The sequence below is a fragment of the Schistocerca gregaria genome, chromosome 2, assembly GCF_023897955.1.
Source record: "Schistocerca gregaria isolate iqSchGreg1 chromosome 2, iqSchGreg1.2, whole genome shotgun sequence".
Lineage (NCBI taxonomy): Eukaryota > Metazoa > Arthropoda > Insecta > Orthoptera > Acrididae > Schistocerca > Schistocerca gregaria.
In genome coordinates this window covers 509,630,204-509,647,151 of record NC_064921.1, presented here as the reverse complement: position 1 = coordinate 509,647,151, position 16,948 = coordinate 509,630,204, and the positions used below count along the sequence as shown (strand labels likewise).

Sequence of the window (16,948 nt, the reverse complement as noted above, 5' to 3'; positions counted from 1 at the left end):
TTCTCTAGTGGAATTATTGTGGTTTTTTCCACCACCTTGCTGAGCTACGACATCTTTTAAGCACTTCCTGCCTTCTGCGTGGCACTTCAGGAGACGAGGTTTCCAGCAGTGTAGACTCCAGCCCTTCATGGATACTGGGGATATTATAAGTGTTGTGCTGTCTGTGACAGGGTGTCAGATGGAGTTTCCTCATATGTTCTAGACACTCTGTGTAGTGAACTTGTGTCTCTTAATACATCTTTGGAGACTGTGGCTGTTGGGGTAAGGAAGTGCATTTCAGGATATTACCATCTCCAGTGTTTACCTCCCTCACAACGGGCAAGTGTCTCAGAACATACTGTTTGCATTGGTTTCTCTCATTTCCCGCCTTTCCTAATCTTGGGTAATTTCCATGCTTATAGCCCTTCATGGGGTAGAATTATGGTTACTGGCTGTGGTAAAGATCTTGAAAATGTATTGGCGCAACTTGACCTAATGCCACTTGAATACTGGCACCCCCACACACTTAATTGTGGTCCACAGAACTTTCTCGGTCATTGACCTTTCCATTTGCAGCCCTTGTCTGCTCCTCTTCATCCACTGGAGAGCCCACGATGCTCTATGTGGTAATGACCTGATCTTCCTTCCCCTTCCTCAGTGTTACTACCCTGGTTGCCTGCCCAGATGGGCTCTCGACAATACCGACTGGGATACTTTAGCCTTTGCTCTCGACCTTGGCTCCCTGCCCTATGGAGATACTGATGAGGCAGGTCAGAATACAACTGCAGCAATTCTTTCGGCAGTTGATTTAGCAATCCCATTTTCCTCGTGCCTGCCCTGACGGAATACAATACTTTGGTGGTCCTCACAAATCAAAGAGGCCATTTGAGATCGTAGGTGGGCTGTCCAATGCCATATGTGGCACCCATCAATGGAGCACCTCACTGCCTTAAAGTGGCTCCATGCTCAGGTGTGCTGTGTATTAAAACAGCGGAAGCGAGGATGCTGGGAATGGTACGTTTCGCTCTTGGGACCATGTTCCTCTCCTTTGCAGGTTTGGGCAAAGATAAGAAGTCTCTGTGGATACCGGACACCTGCTGGTGTACCTACCTTGAGTGGCTCTATCTACACTGACACAAATGCCATTGCCTAAAGTTTTGCTCTGTGCTACTCTCAAGCCTCAGTATGTGAGACTTGTCATCCTGCCTTTCATGTCCTAAACCTGTAGCTGGAGATGAAAGCAATTATCTTTCACTACACACCACCTGGAGCCATATAAGGCTCCATTCAATAAGTGGGAATTCCTAAGTGTCCTAGCCTATGCCTGATACAGCCCCAGGGCCAGACCACATCCACAAACAAATGATTAAGCACCTATAGGGGGATTGTTAGCGACATATCTGTGCCACCTTTAACCGCAACTGAATCAAGGGTGAGTCCCCATCACAATGGTGAGAGAACATCATTGTCGCAGTACTGAAACTAAGTAAGCACCCTCTAGAGATGGACAGTTATCGCTCAATAAGTCTCACTACTGTTCTCTGTAAGGTGCTTGAATGCATGGTCAGCTGGCAGCCCCATTGGCTCCTTGAATCCGTGTCTTCTCGCTCCATCCCAGGGTGGTTTTTGCCGAGGCCGTTCCACTAATGATAACCTGATTTACTTTTAGTCTGCCATCGGAATAGCTTTTGCCCAACATCAGCACCTAATAGCCATCTTCTTTGACCTGCAGAAGGCTTATGACACCACATCCTTTCTACCTTACACAAGTGGGATTTCGGGGTTCTGCTCCCGATTTTCATCCAGAACTTTCTGTTGCACCACATGTTCCAGACGTGAATTGGTGCTTCCCACAGTAACCCCCCCTCCCTCCCTCCCTCCCCCTATATCAAAGAGAATGTGGTCCTGCAGTGCTCTGTATTGAGTGTCCCCCTCTTTCTAGTAGCTATCAATAGTGTAGCAGCAGCTGTGGGGTCCTCAATATCACCCTCCTTGTATGCTGATGACTTTTGCCCCTCTGGTGTGGGTGTTGCCAAACATCGACTGCAAGGCGCTATACTAGAGGCACAGGCGTGGGCTTCTGATTTTTTGCTGGTGAGACATGCATTGTGCACTTCTGTTGACGCTGTACCGCTCAGCCACAACCAGAACTTTACCTCAACAATCAACTACTCAGTGTGGTGGAGACTTCTCACTTTTTAGGACTGGTCTTCGATTCTCATTTGACGTGGATTCCCCTCTGCACCATATTAAGTGAAAGTGCTGGTTGCAATGTTATACAGTTCATTGCCTTAGTGACACCAGCTGGGTTGCAGATCACACTACCCTTCTGCAGCTGTACAAAGCCTGATAGAATCCCACCGTGATTATTGGAGTCTGGCATATGGTTCAGCATCACTCTCAGCATTGTGAACACTGGTTCTGATACACTGCTGCTGGGCTCGACTTCTGAGGATCAATATGGAGAAAAGTTCAAAGATACTCGGGCATCATACCAAGTCCACTGCTTACTCCCATGGAGGGTGCTACTGCCACCATGGGCATGTCACGTGGGCCAGTCCTCTGATCAGACAGTTCCTGTAAATATTGTTGCCTCGCATTTGTTTGGCAGTTCTCACTGTCCACTGGAGCTTTCAGTATGTAATGATTGCCTTGGTTTTTAAGATTTATTTACTTATTTATTTATTTGGATTGCTTCCTGGACTGTTGGAGCATTCTTAAAACTACTTCCACTTTGCTTCAGGCTGGCCATTCACTACATGAACTCTGTTCTCCTTGACCACAGCAAACAGCTGTGTGTTACAGCAGTCTCTCCCTTGCTGCCAGAACAAGTGATCATACACTGTGTTCCGCCTATGCTGAGCAGAATAGAAAAGTTTACTCTCTGTTTTGAGTTTTGCTTTCATCATAATTCAAGCATTTTTCATTGCAATCATTAGTACTATCACCCCAGTAGTAAAGATTGAAAGAAAAAAATCCATTTCTGTGATCATTCACCTTCACCTGTTTGATAATCATGTCTCACTTTTCAACAATTAATAATATCTGATTGCCATTAATCTTTTTATCACATTGATGATGCACAGTTTCCAGAGCTCTAACTCGTCTGAGAGACTGATGTTTGGAAGAGCCTGGAAAAATCTCATTTTTGTCTCAGTAGGTGAAATGGTTTGATTACTGAGGTGTCGTGCATTGTTGCTGACTGGGTGCAGCTGAGTACGGGACCTGCTTCCCTACTCCCTCATTCTTACTTCTTCTCCACTTTCCTCAGCTTGCAGTCACAACTGCCACCACTTCTTGCCACTAGCCTAGCAGCTGCCAGTTAGAGGCAGGGTGGTGTGAGGAGTGGTTTGTTTGGATCTGCTTCTCAGAGACTATAGACACAGTGGCCAGAGACTGCAGTTATGTGCGTGTGAGTGTTAGTGTGAATGTGTGTGTGTGTGTGTGTGTGTGTGTGTGTGTGTGTGTGTGTGTGTGCGTGCTTTCATTTTCTGACAAAAGCTCTTGCTGAAAATTTAGTTGTGAGAGTGTGATTTTCTTGTCTTGTCTATGTGTCTGTCTGTGGCTGAGCAATCATCTCTACGGTGAGTTGCTACCTATCCTCATTATTATTGATTCACAACAAAAGATGTTGATGTTAGTACTTAAGATTTTTGCTCACATGAGGAAATGCCATTGCTTGCAAGTTTTTTTTAGATATTTATTTGTTTACACTATTGTTTCTTGTACCATGTGTGCAAAGACAGATTGTCAACTTACATCTTAACTTACCCCCGAGATCTTAAAATTTTTCAGGGAAAACACTGAAACTTGTCTGGAAATCAGTGAAATACCAGGGAATTTTACTTGGGGAAACTTGTGGCAACCCTGTTACATTTGTTGTCGTGTTTCTTCAAAGTTGCCAACTGCATGTCTTTTTTTGCAGATACTTCTGCCATGTCATATAGCAGATGTATCTCATTTTACAGTAGCTCCATTTGAATTTTCCAATTACGGAAATTGGTTCAGTCAAACTGCAGAATTTTATATTTCTCTGCCTCATCAACCTTGATCAATAGTTAGATGGTGTCCATTATATTATACAAGCCAGTTACATGCCCTGTACATCAGCACAGTTCTGTCCCATGACCTCATAAACTTAGAGCTGTGGGTATTCCTCAGAGACATGAATTATCAGTTTACTTAAAAAAAAAAAAAATCATTTGAGAGATTTGAATTGCAACCTTCAACAAAATTGAGTACATTCCATTACTATTGTTATATTTTTATTGGTGTCCATCTTTTAATCTCTTTCCAAGACATTACCCACTCTGTTTAACAGCTCTTCCATGTCTTTTGCCTTCTGCGACAGAATTACAATATCATTGGCAAACCTCAAGGTTTTTTCTTTCCTTCCCTTACCTTAAATTCTTGTTCTTCATTCTCTGTGGTTTCCTTTAATACTTGCTCAGTGTACAGATTGATCATCATCAGACTGAGGCTACAACCCTGTGTCACTGCCTTCACAATTAATGCTTCCCTTTCATGTACTTTGACTTATAATTGCAGTCTAGTTTGTGCACAAATTGTAAACAACATTTCACTCCCTGTGTTTTGCACCTGCTACCTTCAAAATATTTGAGTGTATGACAGTCACCATTGTCAGAAGCATTCTCTAAATGTACAAATGCTATAAATGAAGTTTTGCCTTTCTATAATCTCTCTTCTAAGATAAGTCATAGGGCCAGTATTGCCTCAGGTATTTCTGCATGTGTATGGAACACAAACTTATCTTCTCTAAGGTTAGTTTCTACGAGTATTCTGCAACCATGATTTATTAACCCTATGGCTCAGTGATATTTGTGTATGTCAGCAGCTGCCTTTTTAGGCATTGGAGTTATTACCTTCGCCTTGAAATCTGAAGTTACTTCTTTCATCTGATGTGTCTTGCACGTCAGATGGAATAGTTTTGTCATATCTGGCTTTCCCAAGGATCTCAGTAGTTCTGAGGTCATGTTATTTATTCCAGGGGCTTTGTTTTTATTTACATTGTGTGTATATTCCTTTCACCCTTCTGTTGTTTACTTAGCAGTGGCTTGTCACCTGAGCTCCTGATATTCATACAGGTACTCTACTTCTGTGCAACGGTCTCTTCAATTTTTCTATAGGTTGGTCTACCATTTCTCTAGTTTGTGTGCTTCTGCACTTGCATGTGGCCGATAGCCATTCCTGCTTATCTATTTTGAATTTACTTCGTTTCATTTTTTAAATGTCTCTGTTAAGGTCAAACTAAAAAGATTTCTCATAAATAACTTCTGCTTTGTTGGATTTTGCTGCTCGCAGTGATGATAATGTGAAACAGAAACATACTTGATCGTTTTCAGCGTAAGAATTTTGTTGATGTGCGTTATCATTTGTAAATGAACATTATGTACCCACTTGCGAGAATGAATTGTTAATATCCTGTAAGCTGACTTGTTTCATATGATTAATATAACAGAAGGGTACATGAAAACCTGATTGTTAGTCACCCCAACACTTAATATAACCAGGAGCTTCCTCTCAACCTAACAAAAAATATCAGACTACCATGTGTCCACTCCTAAACAGAAATAATCTCATCATTAGAGACAAAGTGAGAGTAGATGTGTCAAGAAGTGCTCAAAATTTTCAGACCTTTTCTCACAAGGGACCCCATATGAGACTTTAGAGACAATGAGCATGGTTGTTGCACAGTAGTTAGCTGGCATACCTGAAACTGGTCATTTTAATGATGTGAAGAGGCAAGAAGTGTAGTGATTGAATCTCTCAGGATGTTTTGTGTGATTCTCAAGAATCTGATTTTTCTCAAGACTTTCAGGTAAGAGAAATTTCCATTCCTACTTACATCCTTTGTCTCTCTCTCTGTCTAACAAGATCCCTTCTGCCACTCACAGTGAAGTGCAGAATTACACCTTACAATTATATTTCTTGAGTAGTTTTGTATTATGTAGCCAGGCAATATTATCAGTGTAAGTTTAGTTCTGAGTGATTATATGAACCTAGATTTCTGGCAATATATATTGTTACTCAAAAGAAAATTATTGCTATGCTGAATGTTGAGCATACAATTTGTAAATAAGAAATTAACATTTCAGAAATTTTCAGTAAGTGTTCACAATACATATCGTAGTTGTTCTATAACAGCTATTGTGAGCATGCAGCCTAACTATAAAGAAAAAGTTAGTCAAGTAATTATTGCCTGTACATGTAGCTTTTTGAATACTGAGTAAATAGGATCATTTGACTTCTTATTTTATGAACCCATGTATAATGACTGCTAATTTTATTTATTTTTATATTTTCAAGGTATTTGCAAAAGTAATTATAACAGGGAACCAACAAAACCAGCAAGGACAACCAGTAATGTTAACAACATCTCAAGCTGAAGGACTGACTACTGGACAGCCACTCAAAATAGTTACTAGTACAGGACAAAGTAGTACATCTACACTATTGGCAAGCCCAACTAAAGCTATTACATTAGCTCAGGCACAGCAGATGGGGCTGATACAACCTACAAGAATTCATTCTGTGGCTCCAAGTTCTCCCAGTAAGGTGAGAAAAAACACTGCTGTTCTTCTGTTTCAGTGGTTTTAATTGTATTTGGATTTAATAAATACAAAACATTAAGTATTCAAATGTTACTAGTATTCTGTTATTTGTCCCCCCTCATATCTCTCTCTCTCTCTCTCTCTCTCTCTCTCTCTCTCTCTCTCTCTCTCTCTCTCTCTCTCAGTAGTGAATGTGGAAAGATTTCTCCACAGGAAATGGGTGAGGAAAGGTCAAGACATGGGCAAAAAGGTACTTCACAACAGCAAATATTGCTAAGGGAAGTTCTCTAATATTGGCACTAATGAAAATAAATTTGTAAAGGAAGAAGACCAGCTTTCACAACAGGCTACTAATGGAAACAGATTGACTTAAGAGTTCATTAAGGGACAAAAGGGGAGGGGAGATGGAGGAAATAAATTCATAAAAAAAAGATGCTAGCATAGAAAAGGGTGATGGGCATGAATGAGGCAGAGGAACAGTTGTTTGATCAAAGCATGATTATGGATTACAGATAAATTGGTATAGATCCACCTGAAGTCAATTACAACAGGACATAATATCACAACAGTGGTAAAAGGCTAAAGATTACCTGTTTGCATTGATGTCATTAAAATATGAGGTATGCAGAGCACTAATTATCAGTCCTCCTAACTTCCTTCTCCAAACGACCTCCCTCAGTCTCATCTCCCTTTTTCTCTCACCATAGAGCACATCCCCGTGTAGGGCATATACTCAATGTTGCATCTTTACAGTCATATTTCTGCTTAGGAAACTCTAAACTTCACACGTAATGCCCTCTGCACTAATTTCTCTTGTCTTCCACACATTTGGCACTCACCATAGCTGGTTGTTGTAGTATTGTATCTGGACCCAGGAATGGTCATAATTTGTGTTTTTTTGAGGAATTGTGCTCAGTCTTGTTGCATATTGGAGTGGAATGAATGAGCAGTGCACCAATTAAAGCACCATATGTAACAGATATTGTGGTAGATGAGGGATGGTGATGATGGAATGGATCACAGTAAGGAGACAGATGGTCTTGAGAACTTAAGATTATCACAATGATGCTCTTGTTATCTGATAGAATATTTTGAGTGGTGGTAATGTTGGCAGCTGGGCCAAAACATGTTCCTCAGTGGCCATCTGTGGTGTCTGCTCATGGTCCTCTTGGGCACACTTAATTGAAATGAAATGGCAACACAATTGATGATTATTTGGAGAGTCCAAGAACATGTTGACTGACTTGCAACCCTGATTCCCAAGAGCCTATCTTAATGTGAGCATGACGTGTTCACCGAAGTCATGATGAATTAGGTTACATTGTCCATGGCCCAGCATGCCACCTGCAGCAGATATAAGGATGGAGTGATGGTGCTGCCCTTGGAGGAGGCAGTTGTTAATTGTCTCTTGTGTAACGGCATTCAGTGTTGTGCATGAGTTTTGCAAGGCATATTTACTTCCTTATTTGCCTGGAAGTTATTGGCCTCCTGAGAGATGATTTTAGGATCTGTGATTAGTTGGAAGTAGGGGAGGGGGTAGGATTGTAGTAGTGTGTGGAGACATTCATTTAAAATGAATCTCATAATTAATTTCCTTGGGAACAATGCTAAACATTGTAATAATTGTACCATATTCGCAGTAAGGTCACATGACGAAATTGATTTAAATGGCCCTGTACACATTGAGGAATGTGAGATTTCAAGTCTTTAAGGATAAACTCTTTAACAGGTAATTTTCCCTGAAAATAAAGTTTTTTATTACTGGGCTGTCGTGGGAGGCAGTCTGTTGCAGCAAAGTGGCACACCCGTGGTATATGATGGATGGATGGTTTGCATTTAAGTCTAACTATCAAAAGAAAACATTCAATAATTCTGTGTGTGCTCTTGGTATGTGAACAATTTGTATACACTTACTTGCTCAGAATGTAACATGATGTTAGTACTGGCCATCTCTAAAGGTAAACTTTGATATATATGCAAGTCATAAGTATAGAAAAAAAGAACATATTGACACCGTTGTGTCAGACCCACCATACTTGCTCCGGTCACTGCAAGAGGGCTGTACAATCAATGATCACACGCACGGCACAGCGGACACACCAGGAACCGCGGTGTTGGCCGTCGAATGGCGCTAGCTGCGCAGCATTTGTGCACTGCCGCCGTCAGTGTCAGCCAGTTTGCCGTGGCATACGGTGCTCCATCGCAGTCTTTAACACTGGTAGCATGCTGCGACAATGTGAACGTGAACCGTATGTGCAGTTGACGGACTTTGAGCGAGGGCGTATAGTGGGCATGCGGGAGGCCGGGTGGATGTACCGCCGAATTGCTCAACACGTGGGGGTGAGGTCTCCACAGTACATCGATGTTGTCGCCAGTGGTCAGCGGAAGGTGCACATGCCCGTGACCTGGGACCGGACCGCAGCGACGCACGGATGCACGCCAAGACCGTAGGATCCTACGCAGTGCCGTAGGGGACTCCACCGCCACTTCCCAGCAAATTAGGGACACTGTTGCTCCTGGGGTATCGGCGAGGACCATTCGCAACCGTCTCCATGAAGCTGGGCTATGGTCCCGCACACCGTTAGGCCGTCTTCCGCTCACGCCCCAACATCGTGCAGCCCGCCTCCAGTGGTGTCGCGACAGGCGTGAATGGAGGGACGAATGGAGATGTGTCGTCTTCAGCGATGAGAGTCGCTTCTGCCTTGGTGCCAATGATGGTCGTATGCGTGTTTGGCGCCGGGCAGGTGAGCGCCACAATCAGGACTGCATACGACCGAGGCACACAGGGCCAACACCCGGCATCATGGTGTGGGGAGCGATCTCCGACACTGGCCGTACACCTCTGGTGATCGTCGAGGGGACACTGAATAGTGCACGGTACATCCAAACCGTCATCGAACCCATCGTTCTACCATTCCTAGACCGGCAAGGGAACTTGCTGTTCCAACAGGACAATGCACGTCCGCATGTATCCCGTGCCACCCAACGTGATCTAGAAGGTGTAAGTCAACTACCCTGGCCAGCAAGATCTCCGGATCTGTCCCCCATTGATTATGTTTGGGACTGGATGAAGCGTAGTCTCACGTGGTCTGCACGTCCAGCACGAACACTGGTCCAACTGAGGCGCCAGGTGGAAATGGCATGGCAAGCCGTTCCACAGGACTACATCCAGCATCTCTACGATCGTCTCCGTGGGAGAATAGCAGCCTGCATTGCTGCGGAAGGTGGATATACACTATACTAGTGCCGACATTGTGCATGCTCTGTTGCCTGTGTCTATGTACCTGTGGTTCTGTCAGTGTGATCATGTGATGTATCTGACCCCAGGAATGTGTCAATAAAGTTTCCCCTTCCTGGGACAATGAATTCATGGTGTTCTTATTTCAATTTCCAGGAGTGTATATTAATGACCTGCCACTCTATATTCATGAAGATGTAAAGCTTGTTCCTTTTTACTGATGATGCATGTAATCACACTTAACAAACAAGAATTAGCTGAGGAAATTGTAAATAATGTCTTTCAGAAAATTATTAAGTGGTTCTTTGCAAATGGGCTTTCACTAAATTTGAAGGAAACAAGGTATATACAATTCTGTGCAGAAAATGGCATAAAACCATTGATAAACATAGGCCATGAACAGAAGTCTGTTGCTAAATTAGAATATTCAAAATTTCTGAGTGTGTGCATTGATGAGAAATTGAACTGGAAGAAACACATTGATCTTCTGAAATTGTTAGGTTCAGCTGCTTATGCCATTACAGTTATTGCAAATTTTGGTGATAAACATATCAGTAAATTAGCCTGTTATGCCTGATTATCTTCACTATTCTGGGTTGAATCTGGCTTTGACACAGAAACTAAACAGAAGTGCCACTTCAAATTGAATACACTATGCTGCTTCCGTAATACCTGAGGAAATGCCAATTGCTCCAGTCTTGTATAGTTTCTTCTCCACTTCCTCCTCCTGTTTCTTTCTTCTTTTTATGATAATACTCTTCAGAAAGTTTTCTCCATTCTGTGTTCTTTAGTACTGTTCTGTACCTTCTTCTTCTTCTTCTTCTTCTTCTTCTTCTTCCAGTATTCATGCTAAGAACACTACCTTTGTTGTCATTCTCCCATCTATTCTAAGACCATGTCAAGCCAATGTCAGCTCCTTGTATAATAGGGGGTGCAACTCGGCACATGTTCTAGATCTCCATATATCATTACAATGCTGAACTGCTTTGTAATTTTTGCTCACCAACCTCCATTCAAATATTTTGACTTGCTACTTGTCAGTATCTGTTGATACCCAGTTTCACATTTGTAGGTTATGACTGGCCTTATTAAGATTTTGTATTTGCAGTTTTAATCTGCTTTTATAGCTGTTCAAACCTCTTATCTTATCCTGTTTGGAATTTGGAAGCCTGGCCTATGGATTGGCTGTTCCATTGGTATTGTGGTTTGTAGACCCATTTCACCTGTCAGTTTGATAGATGCCTCTCGTTTCTGACAGTTCTTCATATTGTTATTGAGTACCCCAGTTCGAAAATCATGTATGCTGGTGGCTCAAGAGTTTTTGAATTGTCAACTTTTTGCTTTGAATAAATGTATAGCTTAGGGGCTGGATTCAGTAGACAAAGTGGCTTGCCCATATCACGCTGTCAGTTTCGTGAAGCTCAGAGAACATAATCCTGATAATTTTACTAATAATTATCTTTCAATAAGGGCTGGTCTGTTTTAATAGCAATTATCTTATGTAGTGTCAGCATGTCTAACACTACCATATTTACTCGAATCTAAGCTGCACTCAAATCTAAGCCGCATCTGAAAAATGAGACTAGAAATAAAGGAAAAAAAAAATTCCCGAATCTAAGCCGCACCTGAAATTTGAGATTCGAAATTCAAGGGGGGAGAGAAATTTTAGGCCGCACCTCCAAATCGAAACAAATTGGGTCCATTCTAATATGAGACACAATTTAGGTCGAATGAATGGCGATACAGTACAGTACTTCGGTTCGAGTCGTAAGCTTAGCAGTTAAGCTTTACCAGGTAGCCATTGCTATGCATCAGGCGCTCCGTCCGTATTTATACGGGTACCCTTCCTCTTTCATGTGCTTAGTCTGGTTTGAATAGATTGCTTATTTTTCTTTGATCTGATACGTGCCGTTTTCTTTGTTATAGGTGTTTACGTCACTCTAAACTGAAAATGCATTATTGTACTGTGTCACGCATTGTCGCATTCTGATACTGTGTGTTTACGAACTATCGCCGCTCGCGGCGTGGCTTGCTTTTGGGCGCGCTACCGCCGCTTACAATAAAAAAAAAGAGAGGAATTGTCTCATTAGCGAAACAATGGCAAGACATTGCTATTAGTTGTTACTTACACTGCTGCTTTATTTGATAATGATCAACAAGAACCAAATAACAGACTGCATATGATAGAAGATGTTCTGAACGAGAGTTTAGCTAAAATTTTTCTCCGTTTGAAAATCTTTGCAGACGCCTCTTTTGTACATTACATTCTGCACAGAAATAAGAGTCATCTTAGATTTAAATTTTTAATCATTTGCCGTTCTTCGTGTCTGACTGTATCACTATTAGGCATAAGAATAATATGAATATAAACATGACATGATATGTATATTCTTCCACGTTTGCTGTTGTCTCACACTAGTTTTGTAGTTTATTAGGCAGACAGGATTAAAATGAAATAGCAGCAAACATGAAAGAATACATGGCAAAATGTTTATATTCATATTATTCTTATGGTGAAGAGAATATTGCATGTGATTCACAGTTCATAAAAGTTCCAATTAGCAACCGTCTCTTCTCACAGGTAGGAAAAAATTCATAACGTAGAGTTGGCCATATTGACAAACATCCCAAACAGTCTTTCCAGTCAGATTTTTGTGGTACATTGGAATGCTGCTACATTCGAAGATGAACAATACGGAATTTGTATTTACTTAGTTGGATAATGTATGGAAATGCACTGGTCGAAACTCGAGGCAGAGAAAAAAGCTCGTTGTCTACCTTTTTTTTTTAAATTTATTTACTGACGCAGACGTTTTGGCGCCAGTATTTATCTTTGTGCCTGCAAAGCATGCCTGTGTAGCGCTACGTATATTCGACGGCAGAAGTTAGTTGTGGCGGTACCTACCAACATTTTTCAGAACTTCCGCTTACTTTGCACTCGATTCTAAGCCGCAGGCGGTTTTTTGGATTACACAAACGGGGAAAAAGGTGCGGCTTAGATTCCAGTAAATACAGTAATTTGACTAATTCCATCTATATTCTTAACAACTAATAAATAGTTTCCTATAGACTGAACAAAATAAGGTAACATTTTTTGGAGACTGTGTAGTTTGGTAGTGCCCCTGATGCCACTTGCTCATATGATCAGTTCTTGGTGCACCTGCAAATTACACAAAACATGTATGTACAGATTGTTGCCCTCATTGTTGGAAGGGAGAGGACTGTAGAGTAGTGGTGGTAGGAGCAGCAGCTGTAGAAGGTATGATATACAGTGAATGGAGTGTGTTCATTCTATTACAGTAAATGTCTGAAAGTTAAAAATGTTATAATAAACCAAAATAGATTTTAAGTTAAGGACACAGCTGAATTTTTAGTACAGCAGGCTGTACCATAGGCTGATGTCCTTCATTTGTATAGTGAACTACTTTCAACTTCGATTGTGTAGTTACAAACTGTGCTGCTAGAATTTAATAAAATAATCAGTTGCTTATGTATTTTACACTACACATTCATTTTCCCTCACTTTCAAGATGATTTTCTTTGTTTATATCATGCCAGTATACCACTTAGTTGAAAGTTTGGTTTGGTTTTCAGTGTCCATTGCCAATTGCTTCTGCCAATTTTTGCACACAGCATATCACTATGAGCCCATCAGAGATCTGTGCCATTCAAATGGCAGTGATAAGATGACTTTTTTGTTTTATCTAGTGAATAGTGTCATGTGTTCTGGAGACAACTGTAGGCACTTGGTCAAGAATTGTTGTATGATAAGTGCCATAATCTGTTAAAATTATGGAAGGTGCTAGGCTTCCCAACAGAGATTCCCCGAGACACTGACGATACATGTTTAGTTAAATTTTTTCTTGGCTGCTGTTGATATGAACTCCATAAAGCTTTGCACAAACCTAAATGACATATTTGTGTCAAAAAGAACCAGAGTGCTCCCTTTTCTCATGGCAATGGTTCTGTGACAGTTACAGTTTTCTTTTGAGAAGTCTTATTGTAAATGTTGGGAATCTTTTTGTTAGCTATTGAAAAGCATTACAAACAGACACATGATAGACTGCTGCTGATTGACTATGGAACAAAATAAAAAAAAAAAATGTTATCCACAATAAACTTCCACTGTGACAGTGCCACGAAACACACAGGTGCATTCAGTACTGTGGGTGAACATCATCAAAGTGTGATACTATTTCCATATTTCAAATACACTATCACACACGTTAAAGTGCACTGAATGCAAAGTATCCGGTGGTCACTGTAAACTCTTCCAATTTAGTTTGATAGATTATTTGATTTAAGGCATCATTCTAACCAATAAAGAAAAGATACTCAAATCGTCATCAACCTGCATGGTGATACTATAAGATTTTTTAATGAGAAAAACTAACTTCAGAAATGGACATGGACATTGCTTTGCTTTCATTAAAAATAATAGTTAGAGATGTGAAATAAATGATACAAAATCTTTCAGCATTTAGTTCACTCCTCGTGGCTTTCTGCAGCCAGCCACACTTAATAGGGCTCAACATGTAGCTGTAAAACAGGCACACCATGAGAAAACAGTGGTAGAGAAAGAACTGCAGTAACTGCTGGCTGGACACTACCAGTTATGTTACTGAAACTCCAATGACAAAGCATTTTTAATTTAAAGTATGTAGCCATTTTGTGAGTGTTCATCTACAGGAACCTCCTTATTTTCCCTTTGACTGTGTCTCTCAGATAATGTGTTGGATATTGTCTTCATGGAGAAGGTTTCATAGTTCTTAATTGTCAAGTGACAGTCACAGTCTTTGGTAATCCCTGATTGCAGTGAAAAATTCTCGTACTGATCTGATAGCTTTAAAAATGGCAATGTTTCTGTAGAACCCAGTATCAGCGATTCCTCACACTTAATTTCTGTTTATTAAAGTCTTGTTCTTTGCTTGCATTAAACATTCTCTTATTCCTGTCTACCCATCATCACCTTAAGATGTCAGCACTCCTCTCTTGTAGGCAACTTTGATCTGGCAATCCATTGGTTTTTGTCTACTCTCTGTGCTTCCTCCCTTAAATTGCATGACCTCCATTTCGTTTCCAATATGCTCGTAATTTCATATTTCATTCAAGTCCGTTCCCTGTCTCATATGTTCATTTTTCCTGTTCCTCCTAGCAATACCAATGTAAATATCTCATTTGTTTGCTGAATCACCATCAGTTTTTCAATGGTTTTCACTTTAAATGTTTGTGTCTTAATGCCATAATTCAAAATTATTGTAAACTTTTTTAGACACATGAGAAGCTTTGTTTTCAATATCCTGTTCAGTTTACTAGAAACATTCCAAGCCATTTATATTCTTCTCTTTATTTCTTTTTCTGTCTGTGTATACAGTCATTATTTTCAACTACCATAAATGTAAAAACTTGCCCAATAGTACTATAACTTAATTGCTAAATTCTTTCCACCTTACTGAAGGCACCTTTAGTGCTGGATGTTATTGTAGGCATCTTTAGTGCTGGGTGGGAGTTAAAACATTGGATGTTTTGAATTTGAGGAACAGGGGCCTTGGCTTCACCTCCTGGACTACGAAGAAGATACACACCTCTCCACAAGGCGTGCTAATTGCTGATGAGGTAAATGACTGTTGAGGTAAAACAGTGTTCAGCTGGCAACCTCTGGGGCACCTATCGCCCCTCTTGTAAAAGCCTTGCTCAGGTATGTGAGACTCTGTGTAGGTTGACATTTGTTTCCCTAACAGCTAGGGGAAGGGGGGGAGGGGGCGTATCTCTGTGGAGTGATGTAAATCCATATCTGCACCTGATGGGATGAGCGTATCGTCAGGCACCCTAGAAATAGTCTGAGCTATAGTAAGAGGGCGCTAGTCTGCCACAACACTTTCATTGTAATCAAGAGAGCAGAGGGAACCTTTTGAGAATGTCTTCCATTTCTATATTTACAAGGCTTGGTGGTTGGCTAAACTTCAGTGAAGCAAGACCGTAGGTGGCTACCCTGTTTCCACTTAGTTGCCTAATACAATTAACTTATGTAAAGGCATAGTTACCTGCTTTGCTATAATGGAGATGGACACTGAGGAGTTATGTAAAGAATGGAAAAATATGGGTGTCATGGAAGTGCAGAACAATATGAGGAGAGTCAGTGGCAAGTTGAAAAGTGTTCAATACATCTGAATTACCTGAACATTTGGTGGGCATCTGTATCCATTTTAAGGTTTGACCATTTGTTTTCAACCCAATGGGATACTTCAAATGTCACAGATTTAGTGATACCATTGTGGCATGTAAGAGGAAGGCTACATGTGGAAATTGTGGAAGTTCTCATTGAAAATCAGATGAATCTTGTACAATTCCTCCGAAATGTAGAAACTGCTCTGGGATCACCTAGTATGGAGCAGGAAGTTTGAGGTTCATGATGAGGAAAGGAAAATTCAGGAGTTGAAAGTTAAGGGGCGCGTACCCTTTAGTGGAGCTAAATAACCTTTCAAAGCTATGCAACCTCCGGCTTTTGCTCCTTCTTTTGCATTGGTCCTTAAGAAGCTGGTTGCCAAGTGTGATGACTCCACACAAACCCAGACCACAAAGTACATGCACTTGCAAGAGTTCCTGTGGTCAGCCACATTCCACTGCACACCATCAGAAGCCCACTAATTGATTCTCTCTACCTGTACAAGCCATTCCTCTGATAAGTAAGGATAAACGCCGCACAAAAAGTCAATTGAAATCGAAGAAAGTGGCAGCTAAACCTTCAGATTGGTGAGCACTCTCCCTTTCCAACTATGATTTTATTGTCAAGGATATTGATATCCACATGGAGGAACCAGAGGGCTGGGCACCACCTAACATGCCTCCTGACATCTGGGGTAAGTTATTGCCTCCAAGGGAGGACGATGAGGGGAGCCATTGTTAATCAATGATTACTTGGTGGTTTGTTATACTTAACCTCACGCACAAATAAGTTGCCATCCGAACATTCATTTTATCCATAATGAATGTTGCGAACTGAGTATTTAGCCACCATTAACTATTATTAATCAGGTTCCAGCTAGTCTGTGCCCTGGATCCATGTGCCTTCTTTCTGCAACTTGCTCAGACAGGTTGCAGAGAAAGCTGTTGAAAATTAACCTCTCATTTTCATTCACTCCATCACATAAATAAGAAG

At 41.1% G+C, this 16,948-nt stretch overlaps 1 protein-coding gene across 2 annotated transcripts in view; it reads left to right on the top strand.

Annotated features, from left to right (window-relative positions):
• Positions 1-16,948, top strand: part of LOC126329139 (protein lin-54 homolog) — a 236,570-nt gene that overhangs the window by 32,393 nt on the left and 187,229 nt on the right. For both annotated transcript variants that reach the window (XM_049996128.1, XM_049996129.1), the window contains exon 3: positions 6,307-6,555. In XM_049996128.1, coding sequence (XP_049852085.1) covers positions 6,307-6,555 — 249 coding nt within the window. The remainder of the gene's footprint in view (positions 1-6,306; positions 6,556-16,948) is intronic.